This window comes from Arctopsyche grandis, chromosome 7 (genome assembly GCF_051622035.1).
Source record: "Arctopsyche grandis isolate Sample6627 chromosome 7, ASM5162203v2, whole genome shotgun sequence".
NCBI lineage: Eukaryota > Metazoa > Arthropoda > Insecta > Trichoptera > Hydropsychidae > Arctopsyche > Arctopsyche grandis.
The window spans coordinates 13286186-13304593 of NC_135361.1; the positions used below are offsets into that span (position 1 = coordinate 13286186).

At 34.3% G+C, this 18408-nt stretch overlaps 5 protein-coding genes across 12 annotated transcripts in view; 2 read left to right on the forward strand and 3 right to left on the reverse strand.

The window, feature by feature from the left end:
- Positions 1 to 481: 481 nt before the first annotated feature.
- Positions 482 to 7017, reverse strand: DENR (density-regulated protein). 2 transcript variants are annotated; one of them, XM_077434452.1, is made up of 5 exons: positions 7003 to 7017; positions 1586 to 1766; positions 1348 to 1515; positions 1134 to 1273; positions 482 to 1061 (listed from the first exon to the last, which is right to left on the reverse strand). In XM_077434452.1, the coding sequence occupies exons 2-5, from the start codon at positions 1761 to 1763 to the stop codon at positions 1017 to 1019; spliced, it is 531 nt and encodes a 176-aa protein (XP_077290578.1). In that variant the 5' UTR covers positions 1764 to 1766; positions 7003 to 7017; the 3' UTR covers positions 482 to 1016. The 2 variants fall into 2 exon arrangements, with proteins under 2 accessions (XP_077290578.1, XP_077290577.1); XM_077434451.1 differs by lacking the exon at positions 7003 to 7017 and adding an exon at positions 1885 to 1954 and having other exon boundaries at positions 1586 to 1771.
- On the forward strand, positions 3415 to 6268 carry LOC143914281 (metaxin-1). 3 transcript variants are annotated; one of them, XM_077434443.1, is made up of 7 exons: positions 3415 to 3978; positions 4068 to 4211; positions 4290 to 4559; positions 4643 to 4877; positions 4964 to 5115; positions 5263 to 5386; positions 5600 to 6048. In XM_077434443.1, the coding sequence occupies exons 1-6, from the start codon at positions 3883 to 3885 to the stop codon at positions 5338 to 5340; spliced, it is 975 nt and encodes a 324-aa protein (XP_077290569.1). In that variant the 5' UTR covers positions 3415 to 3882; the 3' UTR covers positions 5341 to 5386; positions 5600 to 6048. The 3 variants fall into 3 exon arrangements, 2 of the variants coding, with proteins under 2 accessions (XP_077290569.1, XP_077290570.1); XR_013260805.1 differs by having other exon boundaries at positions 3746 to 3978; positions 5263 to 5421; XM_077434444.1 differs by lacking the exon at positions 5263 to 5386 and having other exon boundaries at positions 3539 to 3978; positions 5600 to 6268.
- On the reverse strand, positions 6091 to 12389 carry LOC143914275 (recQ-like DNA helicase Blm). Its single transcript, XM_077434431.1, has 18 exons — positions 12207 to 12389; positions 11991 to 12091; positions 11870 to 11916; positions 11633 to 11806; positions 11291 to 11521; positions 9738 to 11211; positions 9549 to 9661; positions 9241 to 9470; positions 8923 to 9162; positions 8623 to 8782; positions 8024 to 8216; positions 7747 to 7943; positions 7376 to 7674; positions 7135 to 7296; positions 6849 to 7039; positions 6576 to 6753; positions 6364 to 6497; positions 6091 to 6286 (listed from the first exon to the last, which is right to left on the reverse strand). Exons 1-18 carry the CDS (start codon positions 12290 to 12292, stop codon positions 6237 to 6239), a joined length of 4260 nt encoding a protein of 1419 aa, XP_077290557.1. The 5' UTR covers positions 12293 to 12389; the 3' UTR covers positions 6091 to 6236.
- A 3043-nt stretch (positions 12390 to 15432) lies between these two features.
- On the forward strand, positions 15433 to 18251 carry LOC143914280 (omega-amidase NIT2). Of its 2 annotated transcripts, none has more exons than XM_077434442.1 (6): positions 15433 to 15787; positions 16376 to 16522; positions 16609 to 16793; positions 16863 to 17031; positions 17113 to 17346; positions 17437 to 18251. In XM_077434442.1, the coding sequence occupies exons 1-6, from the start codon at positions 15775 to 15777 to the stop codon at positions 17541 to 17543; spliced, it is 855 nt and encodes a 284-aa protein (XP_077290568.1). In that variant the 5' UTR covers positions 15433 to 15774; the 3' UTR covers positions 17544 to 18251. The 2 variants fall into 2 exon arrangements, with proteins under 2 accessions (XP_077290568.1, XP_077290567.1); XM_077434441.1 differs by having other exon boundaries at positions 15691 to 15951.
- Positions 17640 to 18408, reverse strand: part of LOC143914278 (organic cation transporter-like protein) — a 474519-nt gene continuing 473750 nt past the window's right edge. For all 4 annotated transcript variants that reach the window (XM_077434437.1, XM_077434436.1, XM_077434439.1 and 1 more), the window contains exons 8-10: positions 18234 to 18368; positions 17966 to 18159; positions 17640 to 17888 (exon numbers count right to left, since the gene is read on the reverse strand). In XM_077434437.1, coding sequence (XP_077290563.1) covers positions 17745 to 17888; positions 17966 to 18159; positions 18234 to 18368 — 473 coding nt within the window. In that variant the 3' untranslated portion in view covers positions 17640 to 17744. The remainder of the gene's footprint in view (positions 17889 to 17965; positions 18160 to 18233; positions 18369 to 18408) is intronic.

The window sequence follows — 18408 nt, forward strand, 5'->3', positions numbered from 1 at the left end:
TAAAGGTTCGCCGAACGTTTTTTTTTTGGACTCTAAATGTAAATAGAACTAAACCGCCCCGATTCCTAGAAAAAGACTATCCGGTGTCTACTAATCACTATGGCCAGCGTGACCCTGCGCACCATTGTTCATTTTTATGGTGAACCTTTTTTTTTTGCTCTAGCTTTGTAGTTTGTCCTGTTTTCTGGATACTAGCCCCAAAACGCCCTTTCCTGGAAAAAGCACGCTCCACCGCCGAAGACTACTTATCACTAGTCACCGGAGCCTGAGGGGGCCATGTATTGTTCAAAGGTTGTAAATGCATTGTTAAAGGTTTGCCGAACAATGGATAGCACTGTGACTATCCTACCTCTACTTATCACTAACTAGCAAAACAATTAGTTTCACACAGGGCTGGATTTACCCACAAGGTTAATAAACTTAGATTAGTATGAAGGGCTTCATAAATTTGGTTTAAATTAAATTATGCTACCAAATTTTTACTCAAAAATAGTAAAAAAAGTTATGCAACTTTTTTTTAAAGCACAAACAGATATAATTTTAATGTTGTAATTAATTACAAATATATTATAGTTTTATTAAATTTATATTGTAGCTACAAAGCCGAACAACACATAACTCAAAAAATGCCCCATTTAAGTTAATGGCCTCACTCGTCCTAAATTCACAAATCCTAGTCTCACAAAATTTAATCAACATTGATTATTTAATTAACTTATGCGGTACCAAAATTGGTATTCAATAACGATATAAATTTTTTGCACATGAGGAACATTTTATTTGCTCAGAAATGAGATAAAAACTTCTTTATTTCCTGTTATACTAATTAAAATACGCCACTTTATAATCAATCATCAGAAGAAGGGTACATTAAAATGATGTAGTTGAAAATAAATAAATAAATTATTGTTTATAAATAATTTACTTTTCAAAATTTGCGTATACCATTAAATAGCGTTTACAGAAATTCAGTACGAAATAATGATACAATTGAGTAATTTTAAAATGCGCGTACACTACCGTTTCTGGTCTCCAAGATCTTCGATATTATCCTCGTCAATCTTAAACAAACAACAAAAAAATTATAAACTGCTATGAAAGAAAAGTAAATTAAGCTCATATATGATACACACCTCGGGCCACTTTTCAGGAATAACATCGAATAAATCATCCTTCACATCGCCCTGTATTACGATTTCATCTTCACCAGTGACGGAAGATCCACAGGCAAATTTAGTACCGAAAAATTTTGCAGCAACCTTTAAATCAATGTCTAAAAAAATACGACACTTAGATATTTGAAAATAATTTAATTCATAGTAATGGAAAATAAAATAAAATAATAACCAAAAGTGCTGAGTCCAGATACAACTGTGACACACTTCTTTTTGCCACGAGGTGCTCGAGACACTGTAACTTGCCTCTGCACGTCCTCTTTCTTTTTCGCTTTTAGCATACCTTTCCCACCGCGCTTTTGTCTTTTCTTTTCTTCTTCTCCACCACAACCATCTTCACCTGAAATCATTAAAACACATATAATACATATATTATGGAAACATTTTATACTGGAAAAGCAATGACTTACTTAATTTGACTTTCTGGAATTCAGTGGGCAAGTTCCTCTCGAGCCACTGTTTGCATTTGTCATACTCTGGATAGTATTCGCAGTATTCGATCGGTAGCGAACAATTGCCGCAATAAACCACTGACAGAGGGTAATTTACGCCAACGCGTGCCCCCACACTGAGGTCCACTTCTGCCATATTCTAACCTAAAAATGCATATTACATTATCACTTAATTATCAGATATCAATTTAAGCACTCGGTTGCGTTCATATCTTGTGCGATCGATAAATATCCGTAGCAAATTTTAGTAATAATACCGGCTGCAACTGGCGGCCCAACTCTCGTCGATGATTTTAACTAATGCGGTCTAAATATACTTTATTCGATCCATTTCCAAATTAATATTCTTTCTGTCAAAGTAAGCATGTGAATAAAAAAAATAGGTGAACAATAGAATTATAATGAACTAAGAAAAATGTATAAAATTCAGGCCTTCAATATATTATCATATATCTCCTTATACTAGACAATTACTTCGCTGGAGAACGGATCTAGACATTCGAATTGATTGTCCCGTCGCACGAATAATAAAAATCTCGTAAAAAAAAGCATTTGCTGAGCAATATTTGGGGAGTTTTCTGTACGGAAATTTTCCTGTTTGACGAATTTTCGTAGACCGAATTTCGAACCTCAGAAAATCCGCGCGCACGTTTTTAGTAGCGGCAATTATCCTGGTAGCTATTCATATTTGGAATGTAATCAGCGAACCGAATTTATCGTGTGTTTATCATTTTATTTTATTTTTATTTTTACATAGATGTATACCAGGAAGGCCCAACAGGTAGACCGCAATGCGCCTTCCTAGACAATTAATTACAAACATTGCATCATTTTTATTACATAAATCTCTATTTCGAGAGGCTATAGAACACGAAATTAGAAATTTATTAATTTATCCATAGAGACATCTATGGATTTCGACTTGTACATAATTTTTTTATATATTGTGCATAAATCAAATTCAGATAAGAAACGATCGACTTCGAGTCACAAATATCCAAGTTTGACCAGCAGTATTAAAGATTGACACGGGATTAAACCCATTATTCTCTGGTGACATGACAACTCGTTCACAGATTTTCCGTAAACCGATGATGCGTTCCAGGCATTACGAATACGGCCATCTCTTTCTCACCCCGTCTGTTCACCATGATCTCGTTTACTCTGCCATTACGTATGCAGCTATCTCTTTCACAGACCATTTTTTCACCGATAACAGACGGTCTGTGAAAGAGATGGCCGCATACGTAATGGCATAGTAAACAAGATCATGGTGAACAGACGGGGTGAGAAAGAGATGGCCGTATACGTAATGCCTGGAGCGCATCATCGGTTTACGGAAAATCTGTGAACGAGTTGTCAGGTAACCGTATTCTCTTGGTGCTAAACATAAACGCAACCACCGACCCATACAGCTGGCCTTTACTATACTATATTTGCCAATTTTAAGTGTAATGGGGGGGGGGGGGGGGGGAGACAGGAACTTGGAACTTGGTCCTGTATATTTGTATATATAATTTATAGGAGCATGGGTTTGAACCCAGTAACCTCTCGGTGTTAAACATAAATGCAACCACTGCTGACTAAGCTAGCTAAGCTGTATGTATGAAGAAATACGAATTAGTATTTAGTATTTAGATAATCAAAATGTTATTTATTTGAAAAATTTCACATACATAGATATAAATTTTGTTTTTGATATTTTAGCTCGGCAAACAAATTATTTCACATATTGCGAACGCGCACACGACAATCGTTCTCACAAAAATCACGGGTACGGAATATTTGGTACTCGAGTTTTCGTTAGTATGAGAGTTCACTTTTAACTCTTGATGGATGGAATTTTCGGGTGCCAGATTTTCTGTGATCGTGATTTTAGTGACGTGTGCGAGATCGTTTTGTAGGAATAATCGGTTCGGTGATTATTGGTCACAAAGCGTTCGTCCAAGTCACTAAAATCTCTATAACGGAACATCTGGCAGCCGAAAAGTCCATCATACTAACGAGAGCTCGAGTGCCAAATATTCCGTATTCGCGATTTTCATGGCAAAAATTATCTTTTGGACGATCGCAATGTAACTAATAATCCAATTAGCGTAATAATCACCGAACCTTAGCACTCACTCAAATTTTTCCGCGGTTATATAATTCCATTTGACAGATAGCATTTTCGCATGTGGTATCACCAACTGAGATACCGGCCATACGTCAAATGAGCTGGTGAGCTGGTCGGGTGTGAAAGTAGATGCGTTGGAATGTCTGGAATTTCAAGGGTTTCAGAACCTGAGGTGTGGGTGTGGAGTGGAGATTTCGGCCTGCCTAGTATTTTTCCAGACTGTTTGAGACTCGTGGTAATTATCCAAAAAACTTAACCTATTCATATTGTAACTACACAACTATGAACACACTTTAATTCATAAGATTTGCTTTATTTCTTCAGACCTATCTTAAATTTTGGGGCAAGCCATTCAAACTCGTAGAAAAGTACAATCCATTATTTGCACCTGAGACGTCTCTTCCACTTTTAATACATGGGAACGTTCAAATAAACGATGTTGATGCCATAATCGATTATTTATCCAAGGTATTTCCATTTTTTTTTATTTATATTTAATTGCAAAATAGAATGAATATGCTTTAACCAATTTTATTTGCACGGTAGAATTTTCCAATCGATTCTAACATCGTACCAGATGAAGGCTGTGAAGCGTACGCCCATGACAAATACATAAGAGAAACTCTCTATCCGTGTTTGCAATATGCATGGTGGGTAGATGAAAAGAATTATGAAGAATCAACGCGACCTTGGTTTGCAAAGCAAATTACAATACCTTTTAATTTTTACTATCCAAGTGTATTCCGTGAAAGGGCAAAGTCTCAAATAGAAATAATATATGGCGAAGATATTCCAGAGACTGAACTTTATCATAAAGTATGTTCAGTATTGTCAGTTCAGTATTATATTTTACTTTATGGTAACAGTATATAATAAGTTTTATGTTCAATGATTTCCAGATTTATAAAAAGGCAAATAGTTTCTTTAAAGATATATCAGCCCGTCTTGGTAGACATGACTATTTCTTTGGTACTACGCCATCATCTGTGGATGCAACACTATTCTCATACCTTGCACCAATACTTAAATTTCCTCTTATAAATCCCACAATTACAAATCACTTAAAAAATCACATTAATTTAGTTAAATATGTGCAGAGGATAACGAGTTTATATTATCCAGAATTAGAAAAGAGTAAGTAAAACAATTCGGACGACTTTTATTTTATATTTTTAAATCTATTTATGTCGATATATTAAATCAGAATTATGTTTTTTTAGGATATATAGACATTCAAGAAAAGAAAAAAGTATCTCAACGTCAATCAGATATTCAAAAAAAGGACACGTATAAAACTGAACATAAAATTTTTGCAATTTTGATTGCTGCATTGGCTATGCTTGGCTACGCTCGGTCAAATGGACTTTTAGGGGTAGGTTTTATGGATTTTATTTTTTAATATTTACGTATTAATAATGGACGTATTTTTTTTAATCGTATTAAAATTCCCTTGGGCGCTAAATTTTTTAAGTAGGGAACATACAAAAACAGAAAATACATTGATCTTCTTCTTCATTAGGTGGTTCCCATTTTCGAAATGACTCAAATAAGAAAGATCATCCGACGAAAGAAATTATCGAGACTTTTGCGCAAATAGATTTTACATACATATTTAAAAACATAAATGGATATAGCTGTCACAAGTTCTGTATTTAAAATACAATGAATGTTTTTAACTGTAAATTAATTACTTTTTTAAGTTTATGTTTTCCCACAAACTTGATTCAGCCTTTTTAAAATTCCCTTTCATGAAATTAAATTAACATTTTTTTGCATGCAATTTCACTCATTAGAGCGAAACTAATTTAATATTCGTTACTCAATTTAATATTTGTTATTGCTTCTTTTCATTTCAGAAGAACCAAGCGGATACTCCCGAGTATAATTTCTTTGAGAGTGATGATGATTATAAATTATAAGAAGCGCTTCATTCCCAATTAATGGATAGATTCGAAGTTAGATATTATTGTTGAAACTTATGGTTGTTGTTGCTTTTCGTTGTTTGGGGGATATGTTAAGTGATGACTGAAAAATATAGTGTTCCTTTTTAATTATTTAAATATTCGTACATCTTTAAATGTGACACTGCTGTTACTGTCAAAATTCTGTAGGCAGCATCCTGTATGGTAGAATAGATCTTGGCTGACAACAAGCATCTCAAATACCAAGCCAAACGTGTGATGTCTGATAGAATGTAACTTGTATTTTTTAGTTTTAGAAAGTTATCTTAAGCTGAAAAAATATTTGCGAGATGTATTTGCATTTAATATTGTTTGTTTAAATAAATTTTTTCTTGTTAAATGTTTTTGGCTTATTATTTTCATTTGTGATTCAATGACAACAATTTAAATTTTTAAATTCAATGTGAATGAATTTTATTCGACATTTAAATTACATTTATATTTGAAATGATCATGGTTAATGAAATAAAAATAAAATAATTTATCTGGTTTGGTGTAAAAAAAATATAAATAAATAATAACTTCATCAGTTTTACCACGATTTTTTCTGTGGAATTGGCATATAACCGAGATTATTATTTCCTAAAACAATAATATTAAAAATTCAATTAACTGTTACACATTTAAATTAAAATATAAAGGTTGTCGTAAAAACATACCAGAGAAAGATGGTTGTGCTCGTGCTTGACCTCTTTTACTGTTTCCACCCCTTGTTGTTTTACCTCTTCCTCTACCGACAGAGTTATTCACAGGACTAAAATGCGCAGATCTCGTTTTACTGCCTTTTCTTGACCTAGAATATTTGAAAAATCATTTCAATATAACATACACATTTTAATAAACATATATATGTATATAAAGTTTAAAATACCTCTTCGCTTTAGGATGATAACGTCTACCCTTGCGTTTAGTCGCAGAATATTGGAATCCAGATGTAGAAGCTGAACGAGAAGCTTGCGTCCAATCAGTATCGGAATCTTGAGCTTCTTCCACCGCAGCCAAGTTTTTCTTTTCCATCTCTTGTTTTTCTTGTATATCTATCAATATAGCTTTAAAAACATAGTGGAAATCAATTAGAATATGTATACGTATTCTTTTCTTATTTGAGATAATGCAAACAATGTTCATATACATATGTACATACTTAATTTTTCCATTGAGAAACGCGTTGTAATTTCTAGTAACTCTTTGCCATACTTTTCAAAGTTTGCTTTTGTTACGTGAGGTAAACTAAGCATTTCTTCGGTGGTTTCCGGTAATTTTTGAGCCATCGCTTTGAGAGCTTGCAAGTTCATCACAGAAGCTATAGAAATATTTTTCACGTGCGCTATTTGCCTATGTAGTAAAACAAATACAAACAATATTAATATATGTCTTTCAAAATTAAATTTATATTTTCAATTGTAATATGTACATATGAATGTGCGTACCTGCATATTTCCAATAGTTCATTGTAGCATTTTTCCTGTATAATTTTCAATTCTGCGTTAGCAGGAGAATCGGTCGATTTAACAGTACCACTCGTAACCGAATTGAGAGACTTCTTTTCACTTTTCATTGGGAATAGTATTTTAACTTCGCCATTCATCATCCTATAATAGAATTTTATAAAAATAAATACATTTCCTACTTATTATTAGTAATTACACGGTAATTATAACTATGGCTCACTTGGGAACCTGTGGTCCTAATCGTATATAAGCGTTTGGTATATCATTAGTCACGATTAATTCCTCCATTAGGAATTCTTTTGTTATAAGCTGATGTAATAGTCTCTGAGCGTCTCCTTTAGGCCAATTTTTTCCTCTACCGTGCAATGGGTGCTTATTATGATTATTGTCCATAATTTTCTTCTGCATGCTGCCTTTAAAGATTTCAGCTATATGCAGAAGCGTGAATCGATTACGAGTACCGCAAATATCTCTAACACAACGACATATCGAACGGCACTCTTCAGTTACATCCACAACCTAAAATTTTGTACATTATAACATAATAAAACAGCATAGTGCAAAATAACAATCGTGATGTATTATAATTACTTTATAGTTATCAGTCTTCAAGCAATTGTCACAAGCAGTCGTTGGTATGGATTTGCATGCTTCACTGGTGAACGTTTCGGCAAAGTATGCTAGTACTTGAGCGCGTCGACATTCCGTCATATTCTCACAAAATTCTACCATTCGCATCAAGTTTGTTATGTGTATTTTTTTAGCTTCGTAATTGGCATTGCGATCCACTGAAAATAAAAAAATATTAATATGAAATATTTAAAGATGAGAAACAAGCCAAATATGTATATAGGTAGTGAAAACGCACTTTCCAATAATTTTCTATATCGCATGACATCAGTGTATGAATAATATAAAATGCACGTTGCTTGTTCGCCATCTCGGCCTGCCCTTCCAGCTTCTTGATAATAGCCCTCGATGGATTTTGGCAAACTGTGATGTATTACAAAACGCACGTCAGCTTTATCGATGCCCATTCCAAAGGCGATGGTTGCACAAACCTGAGATATGTACATGTATTTGATCAAAAATATTATTTATTTACTTCTATATATGTACAAACTCAAATGTATGGGACCAATTATTGTTTCGTCCACTTGAAGGAACTTGTATTTATTGTACATTGTATGTATTTGCTATGGATTTTTATTTTAAGCCTGGTCTATACGATCATTTAGTTAAGAAGTAGATTAAAAAACTTCACTCATGTCAAAAAAATACTGTAGTTCACAAGGTAGAAAAGTATTTTAAAATTTGCTTCTAGAAATAAACTAAATATCAGTAGGTAACCATATATGTATTTAACTTTTGCTGATTTCTACTATGCATGTAAACTACACACATTAGGCTTTATAAATAATCGGGGGGAGATTAATCAATAATAAGATAAATAAAAAGATATTTTACCACTCTGAATTTATCTTCAAGCCAATTAGTTTGGACGATTTCTCTTTGATGATCGGAAATACCAGCATGATAGCTGCCAGCTGCTATACCAGCTTTCCTTAAATCGCCTGCTAATTTATCACATTCATTGCGTGATAAACAATAGACTATACCAGACTGCCTGAGGGATAGAAATATTACATAAATCTATGTGCAGTATTAAGTTAATCATGAATCAAAATACAATTCCATTATAAATTAATAAGTTTCAATGTACTTAGTATAATAATATGCATTAACTGATAATAAATTCACAATTACTTGGAAAATTTGGCTTTTATCAGTTGTTCTACATCATGGCCAACACTAGCACCTTTCTTGGGCAAAACGCAATATTTAAGATTCGGTCGGTTAAAACTACAAAGAAACCATTTACAATTGGGTATGTTAAGTTGATGCAAGATGTCTATTCGAACTCGAGGTGTTGCAGTAGCAGTGAGAGCCATCATTGGAACACCAGGAAAACGATTCCGTAATATACTCAAACGTTTATAATCAGGTCTAAAATTGAAATTAAAACGTGCATTATTAAAAAAAGAACACCACTTATTCAATATTTACATAAAACATCAATGCGACCTAAAATCATGTCCCCATTGAGAAACGCAATGAGCTTCGTCGATCACAAATCTAGCCAACTTTTGTCTGGAATATAAAGCGTCTAAGGTCGTTTGGAATTTTTGCGATGCTGATATTTTTTCTGGTGTTACATAAAGCAACTTTAAAGAAGGCTCCATGTAAGAGAGTTGTCTATAAACATCATCGACTTTGCTGAGGGATATGTCACCAGATAGATGAGCGGCAGGAATCTACAAAGTAAACATAAACATAATTAATATGTATAAAAGAATGATGTATATTCTTCAAATTGATCATTTGGATCTTACATCGAGCGAATTCAGTTTGTGCACTTGGTCTATTATGAGAGACTTCAAAGGAGATATAACAATAGTTACTCCGGGAGTTAAAATTGCGGGTAATTGGTAGCATAAAGATTTACCTGAAAGTCAAACGATGACAGTAATAATATGAAGAAAATGATTTATAAATATATGGAAGAAAAATTGGATATTTACCACCGCCCGTAGGCATTAAAACAAAACAATCATGTGTTGTAAGTGTGGCGTTTATCACTTGCAACTGGTTCGATCTAAAAGTTTTAAGACCAAACTTTTCTTTGAACTGTTCCATCATAACGAAAGAGTGCGCGTACTCCATTCCATCAAATTCACCCGTCACCCCATCATTCTTAACATTGGAATAAAAATTACCCAAGTTGCTATGTTTATCAGTTAATGTATTAGGCGCTGCCACTAAAGTATTCGATGTAGAAGTATGTGGTATATTGTGATTGTTTGATTCAACTTCTTTAAAGTCTTCTTCTCTATACTCAGGCCAGCCATCATCGTCTATAATTAATTGACTTAATGTTTGAGAATCTGGTTGATGCATAGAAGATTCGCCAATTCCGTCCAATATATTTTTTTCTGCTATGGTTGATGTGTATGCGAATGCGTTAAATTCTAAGTCTTGATTATTTAAATCTGCAGATAAATACTCTTCGTCGCTATCCATCATAATTTCTCTGTCATTTGTGTTGATACTTTCGTTCAACGATGTATCGCTTTGTATTGGATTTACTTTAGCGCACGGTTTTGAATTTCTGAGCATCACAGGGTCCTGTTTGGTGGGTTGGAATGGAACAGAACTGTTGCTAAGAGCCGCCAAAGGCGTTTTTGGAAGACTCGGTTCACATATTGGTTTCAGATTTACCACAGCAGTTTGCAGTCTATTTAATGTAGAAGATGGGATGTCTGTAGTAGGGGATTCGATTGAAGTTGACATTGAATCAAGAGTATATAGTTTCGAAGGTCTTTTAAAAACGAATTTACTTGTCTTTTTAATAGCATCATCCTCAATTGAGATGTTGAGATTTGTATCGTTATTAAAAGAGGAGTTTGGACTGTCAGTATTCGGTGATTGTATTGTTGAGAATATGTCTATTTCCTTCAGTTTTGAAGGCGATTCTTGCGAATTCAAAGTATTATTGCTTAAATAATTATTACTGGCCATAAATGAATCAGAATGCTTATCTTTTACATTTAATTTTTTATCCAAATTTGGATTTTTAGAAACATTCTTTCTTGAAATTTCAAAATCTGACAAGTCATCGTCATTTTCTGATAAACTCATAGGTAAAGACGAAGAACTAGAATTTTTGATGCTTTTGTTTCGAGATTCGTTTAATTTACTTATAGGCGAAAATGTTTCATTCATACTTTTGTTCTTATGATTTATGGAAGTCCTTGGTGAATCATTATTACGATTTTTAGGTTTTAATTTACTTAAATACATATTTTTTATCTTAATTGAGCGCCGAAGTTGCTGACGTAAACTTCTCAATTTTACATAAGTATTACTATGAAAGCCAGGTAATTTGTTTAATATGGTTAAAGGAATACTGTCAAAGGCGTCTCCAATTTTTTCTAATACTTCAACATATGAATCCTTGCAAAAACCAATTGAATTTTCAAGATCTGCCAACCTTCTCTGAAAGAGCAATAACAAAATACGATGTATTAGAAATTATTTATATACTTCATTTGCATAGTATACACATAACACTCACATCACTTTTATTCTCTAGTGCACTATTGTTTTTAATATTATCCATCCACGATTCAATAGATTTATCAAGTTTTAGTGATTTTGGTGTATTGGAATTCTCATTTTCATATTCATGACCGTTTCTATGTATTGAAACGTTCTCTTTTTTATCAGCGGGGTGTGGTTTGCTTTTTTGATTTGATTGCCCGACTATGTTATTAAATGAATTCGATAACTGTTTTTTGTAATCATCCTGAATAATTCAGATAAATAAAGGAGTATGTATTATTTTTCAATAAAATAAATATGTGCACATTTACGTTTATATCTATCTATGCACATATGTATATTTGAATAAACTTACAGTTTTTCTCTTTTCTTCGGTTCTTATTTTTTGTAGTTCATCCATAAATCTTTTATCGAAAACGTCATCAGAAGGTGCATCAATTTTTTTCTTAGCGTATTTAGAGTAATGACTTAAGTTATTACACTCATAAGAATCATCTGTGTCTAAATTTATTATATCTGAAGAAGCATCCTAAAATAATTTTTGTTATTTAACACATAATTATCAGTAATACACATATTTAGATTGTTCTACCTTTGATTTTAAATTGGAAATCCTTCCTAGAGTCAAATCAGTATTTTCTAAAAAAAAAATTGTATATATACATATAAATTACGAATATAATGTGTTCTTTTCATTAGAAAAAAGTCTATACCGGTTCTTAAAAGTGATTGGGTTTCACGTTTTCTATTATCTTTTTCACATCTTTCTTCGTTTTTTAGAGATGACACATTCGAATTTTGAGAAATAGGAGAACTGAAAGCGAGCAATAAAATTTTAGTTTTAATTTATCTAATTACAAGCCTCATTTTTCTATCCATTTTCCTACGAAACTGGAAATCGATAAGTTAAGGTAACAATGGAGCCTTACCTCGTTTTTCCTGCGTTAAAGAAGGCCAAAACTGTAGATTGCTTCTTCATGTTTTTTTGCAAGCTGAGAGATCTTTGGGAAGTCATTATAAGTCACAGCTAAAGTCATCAGGCCAGAGCTGTCAGATTGCCCGCGCTAACTGTCAAGCGTGCTCAGCTGGCTACAGCACATTTTCATACTACCAACCAAGCAAAAACTAGGTATGTAACTTAAGAAATGGCCCATTTTAGTTTATTAAAATGTATAGAAAAAATAGCTTGTAATTAGTTTGTAAATATATATGTATCCAGGATATGAGAGCATTCAGAGACGAATCAATACTCAGTGACGTTGAGAAAAATTTTAAATTAAATATAATATTACATGTTTTAATGAAAGTAATTATAATGTAGATCTCCTGAAAGGAACACGTAAAGAACAAAATTGTCCTCTAACTGATTCATAAAAATAAATAGCTTCTTTGTCCAAAAATTCGACCAATTTTTAATTTTTGGGTTTGACCAGTTTTTTCGTGACCAATTTTCGGGTGTGACCAGTTTTAGGGTGTGACCAGTTTTAGGGTGTGACCAGTTTTATGGTGTGACCAGTTTTAGGGTGTGACCAGTTTTCTCGTAACCAGTTTTAGTGTGACGGGAGATCACGTGTGACCGATCTAGAGCGACCGGTTTACCTGTGACTGGTTCACATATGACTAGTAGTCCGTTTACCGTCTACGGAGCGTGCTTGACAAAATTCAATTCAGGAAATCAAATACATATAACAAGTACCTATGTAGTCAATGGTAAACGGATTATTTCGCACATTGAGATTGCGCACACGACAATCGTTACCACGAAAATCGCGTATACGGAATATCTAGTACTCGAGTTCTTACTAACGTACGAGTATCATACTAACGAGAATTCGAGTACCAGTGTAAGACAGGGAAGGTATGTTGACCGTATCCCGGTCTAACGAAACACATGTTGTGTAGTTTGAAAGAGGATCGTTTATTTGCGTTCAATTGGTACAATGGTTATTGTATGTACGAAGAGGTTTCTTCGGAGAAGTGATCTGTATGAACTCCAGAGGCTCACTCTGCCAGTGGAGGTTGCTGCGTTGGTTTATATATGGAAGTTCTAAGCGTGGCGTGTGCAAAAGATCTCTTTATTCTCCAGGGCACGTGTTCTCAGGACGAGAGTTTTATAGCTTTGGGTTCAAAGCCAGGACGATGTCCGTAAGAGAATGGGGTCATACGCTTCATTTGTTTCCAAGACACGTGTATACGAAGCACGTGTCGACCTATTTCCGAGGCGCGTGTTTTATAGGTTCAAGCGCCACACATGAATGCTTTTTCTTTGTTTCCACGAACATGTGTAAATGATTGCCACGAGTAAACGATTTTCAGGATATGTGTCGCAGTGGCCTGGTGAGATCATTGTTTGTTGTACTATATGCCTACACCAGATATTCCTTAATCGCGATTTTCGTGTCAACGCTTGTGGTTTGCACAATTGCAATGTTCGACATAATCCGATTACCGTTCGTGTGTGTAGTCTCGATGGATGTATAGGACGGGTAAAGGTCTGTTCATACCTAGTCAGCACGTACCGACTTCAGCAGGTATCCGGCCGTACGAAAAGTATTCTTTGGTACATTTTGTATGGGTATGTTCATACCAACCGTCACGTTTACGCCACGGCAGGCTTACAGCAGTACCCGACATTTCCTGTTCATACCTTACAGCAACATCCGTCAACGTATCGTATCCGTTTTTTTGGCCATCGTGGAAATATACACGCGAATTACGTGCCATGAGTCTGCCGCTTTGCTGTTTTGGACTAATTATCGATAGTGACAGTTGACAGCTGTTCAATCTTTCGACATGGTTTTGGCGCAAATATTTAAAAAAAAATTAATTTTTTTACGGAAATATTTAAAAAAAATTTGTTAATCATCCACAAGCTCCTTATATAGTGTCCAAAACTCTCCTTCGGTTTTTCTGTTTTTTTAAGATGCACATCAAAACGCCTCCGTGCTTTTTTATTGCCTTCTTGAGCTTCTTCTTCCAACAACAGCGTGATTATACATAATTTTTCGTTCGATAAACGTCGAAACATTTTTGCTGACTTGTATTCTGACGCGTAGCTACGAATGCACATGTATGCATTCACATTGCAAGTACTCGACAATACGACGTAAGCAATATTGCGTCGTATCGTCATGGCCTCTAATCTATAAGTAAGCCGATTTTGCCTTGCACTCGGCCAAATTGCTGTAAACGTGACGTGACCGCGACGTGTAGGTAGATATGAATAGAAATGTAATAAAATGACATATTTGAAACGGAGTCGTGCAGTGCTGTTAAGTATGAACAGACCTTTCTAGGTTTCGACCGTTTCCCGGCCTATGGAAACTCAGTTGGGTTTGAAAGAGGATCGTTTATTTTAGTTCAATTGTTACAATGGCTATTGTATGTACGAAGAGGTTGAGCTTCGGAGAAGTGATCTGGTTGAACTCCAGAGGTTCACTCTGGCGTTGCGTTGCTGCTGCGTGGCTTTATATAAGGAAGTTCCAGGCGTGCCGTGTGCAGAGATGTCTTTGTTCTCAGGACACGTGTTTGACCAATTTTCGAGGCGTGTGCTCTGGAGTCAGTGTGCCAGGACGTCGTTCGTTTGAGAATACGAGCGTGCCATGCGTTAATGACTGTTGAGACACGTGTTAATGACTGCCACGTGTTTTCAGGACATCTTATCGCGGTTGCCTGATGACTAGAGGTAGGATAGTCACAGTGCTATCCATTGTTCCATTCTTGTAAATCCTTTGTAAAAAAGGTTCGGCAAACCTTTAACAATGCATTTACAACCTTTGAACAATACGCGGCACCTTCTGGGTCCGGTGACTACTGATGACATCACTGTTCGTTTTACGATCGAGCGTTGAACTCTTTCTTCTGGAATGGTCGAAAGGATCGTTGCCCTTGAGTTATGCGTGTTTATACGGTTCGGTGATTACTGGTCACAAATTACTCGTCACAAAGTCACTAAAATCTTTATAACGTAACAAAACGGATTTTCATGGCAAAAATTGTCTTTGTGACCACCCCAATGTGACGAATAGTCCAATTACCATTTATACAGGATCGCTGATGAGATCACTGATTTTGATTCGTAATAGCACAAGTTGTACTATATTCCTACAGATGAATGGAATTTTCGGGTGCCGGATGTTCCGCAATCGAGATTTTAGTGAGGTGTGCGATATCGTTTTGTGCGGAATAATCACCGAACCTTAGTTAATACGTTGAATCTCATTTGGACAGAATTATTTAATACGTCGATGTTACATTATATAGTATCCAAATGTTCGTCCAAACGTCGCCAAATTTTCGTTTTGGTTGAAAATGTATTGTTTACGTAGAGTGGAATGTAAATTTGCCGCGTTGCATAATTTGAGAATCGCTGTCACTTATATTATAACCGAGCTGACCTTGCATAGTACATACATACATACATGTATGTCGTACGAGTGATAAGCGTTTTCATTATCGCCGTTGTCAAGTCGTCTGTGAGCTGGAAAGCGGCACGCCATGTTGAGTCGAGGTGAGGAAGCGCGATGGCGAGCACGAACGTCAGCTCGAACACGAATACAAACACGGGCAGCTCAAAGGGAGGGTTTGATTCATCCCCTAAGCCTAATGAATGCGTAGCGGATTCGGCGCACCCTCGATTTATTCATCATCAGGAAGGGGCGCCGCATTCCACGGGTGGGTCATTATCTTCATCGTCGTTGTTTCTCTGGTCCAACTGACATGAGCCGCGAGCTGTCAAACTAGACTTTCAAATTTGCGCGCATTTTTACAATTGCAGTGTTGCCAGTCTTAAATTATTGATTTATTTTTAAGACTAAATGTACATAGATGTCTCAAATTTCGTCTTCCTCTTATGATACACGAGTTTAAAACTTTTTTTTTTAAATAAATATATCTTATTATGATAGTATTTCATTGATCTTTTGAGAACTGGTTAATGTAATGAATTATAAAACAGTTGACGTGATAACATTGACGAGTATTTTTTTTAGCAACTAAATCAGGTTATCTAGTGAACTCTTGTAAACAAAGTTTTACTGAAACTTCTCAAACTTTTCAATTTAATTTATTTATTTTATTATTATTTAATAATATTCAGGTCTACGTGTAGCTTTCATACAATTGGCAGTTGGGCCAGATAAAACTAAAAATATAGCGAAGGCTGTAGAATCCATTCGAAATGCTAAACAAAAAGGAGCTGAATTGATTGCTTTACCCGAATGCTTCAATTCTCCATACGGAACCAGTAAGTTAATTATTTTTTTTCAGTACATACATACATGTTCTTTTAAATATATACAAATGATTCACATATTTTAATGATTTCTATAGAATTCTTTAATGAATATGCTGAAGAAATTCCAAAAGGTGCAACATGTCAGGCTCTTTCAAAAATAGCTGGTGAACTCGGAGTAGTAGTAGTCGGTGGTACTGTACCTGAAAGATGCGATGGAAAGCTCTATAATACTTGTACTGTTTGGGATACTAACGGAATAATGATTGCCAAACACAGAAAAGTAATTTGATGTCAGATTTTGTAGTGAAATTTTAAATTTTCATTTAAATCATGTAAAAATAATCATTAGGTGCATTTATTTGACATTGACATTCCCGGAAAAATGACGTTTAAAGAATCTGAAGTTCTCACTGGTGGTGATACGCTAAATACTTTTAACATTGGTGGAGCGAAAATCGGCTTGGGAATTTGTTATGACTTACGTTTCGAAGAAATGGCTCGAGCGTATGCCAATATGGGTTAATAATTAATAATTTGTTTTGAAATTATATTGCGAGTATAATATAATATAATATTTTTAATAACAATATACTTTTTAGGCTGTAATGTACTGTTATATCCTGGGGCTTTCAATATGACTACTGGTCCTTTACATTGGGAATTGCTTGCTCGTTCGAGAGCTAACGATTTACAACTTTATATGGGAATAATAAGTCCAGCGAGAGACACTGGTGCAGGCTATGTGGCGTGGGGACATTCTACTTTAGTTAATCCTTGGGGAGTTGTTACAGCTAAGGCAGGACACGAAGAAGAAATTTTGTTAGCTGATATAGGTAAGAGAAAAGAAAAATTATTATTTCAATTTTAAAATAAATATACATTTGTATATCAAGTGTTTATACCGTCAATCATCTTTGTTTTAGATCTGACTGTAGTTGAGGAAGTTCGTAGTCAAATACCCACACGGCAGCAACGAAGAACTGATGTATACGATACTATTTTGATGACTAAAAAGAATTCCAATTTATAATTTTTTTTATAAATTTATCTATTTTTACAAGCTTTCTATTTTAAAACTATTTGTTGGAAAATAATATTTTTTTTAATAAAAAACTTTAGTCTTTTTAAAATATTTACTTCTATGATATCAATTAAAAATATGTATGTAAATTAGAATAAAATAAGTTAAAGAGAATTAATTACATTTGTAGTCGTACATTCTTATTTTATATTAAAATTTCATTTCTGCTGGTCGTATAAGATTTGGCAAATTTTCTGATTTAAAATGTACTGGTTTGAGAACAAATGCACACAATCCCCCTATTGCCGACAATATTCCAAAGAATGAAAGTGGAACTGCGTCACCGAATTTCACCTAAAAATATCAAATTACACGTGTTTTAAATGCATATTATATTGTGTATTTATAATTTTTAATTCTTTAAAACTTACCGTTGCACCAATGAAAGGAGCAGTGAGAAAAATGATACGAGCAATGACTGTTGATCCATAAACGATTCTCTTTTTGTGAGGAAAAGGGAACAATTCTGGTGTACATGTTGTCAAAACGCATAAACACGCACTTATGCCTATTTTATTGAGCATGGATAGCAACATCAAATCGAGAAACATGTGACTTCCATCAACTGAAAAAATATTTACTTATAATCTGTACTTAAAAGTTATTATAAACAAAAAAATAAAATAACTCAAATCTGACCATGAGCAGGCATCGTCCAAATTGTACATGTTATTAATCCCGTGATAGTTGTAATCGTTCCTATTAATTTCCACTTGTATTTACAGAATAATAAGATTAGAAATCCTATGATTCCACCGGCTATTTCACATAAGCCTAAATCAAATCAATTATGAGTAAAAAGTTTTTGACTTAT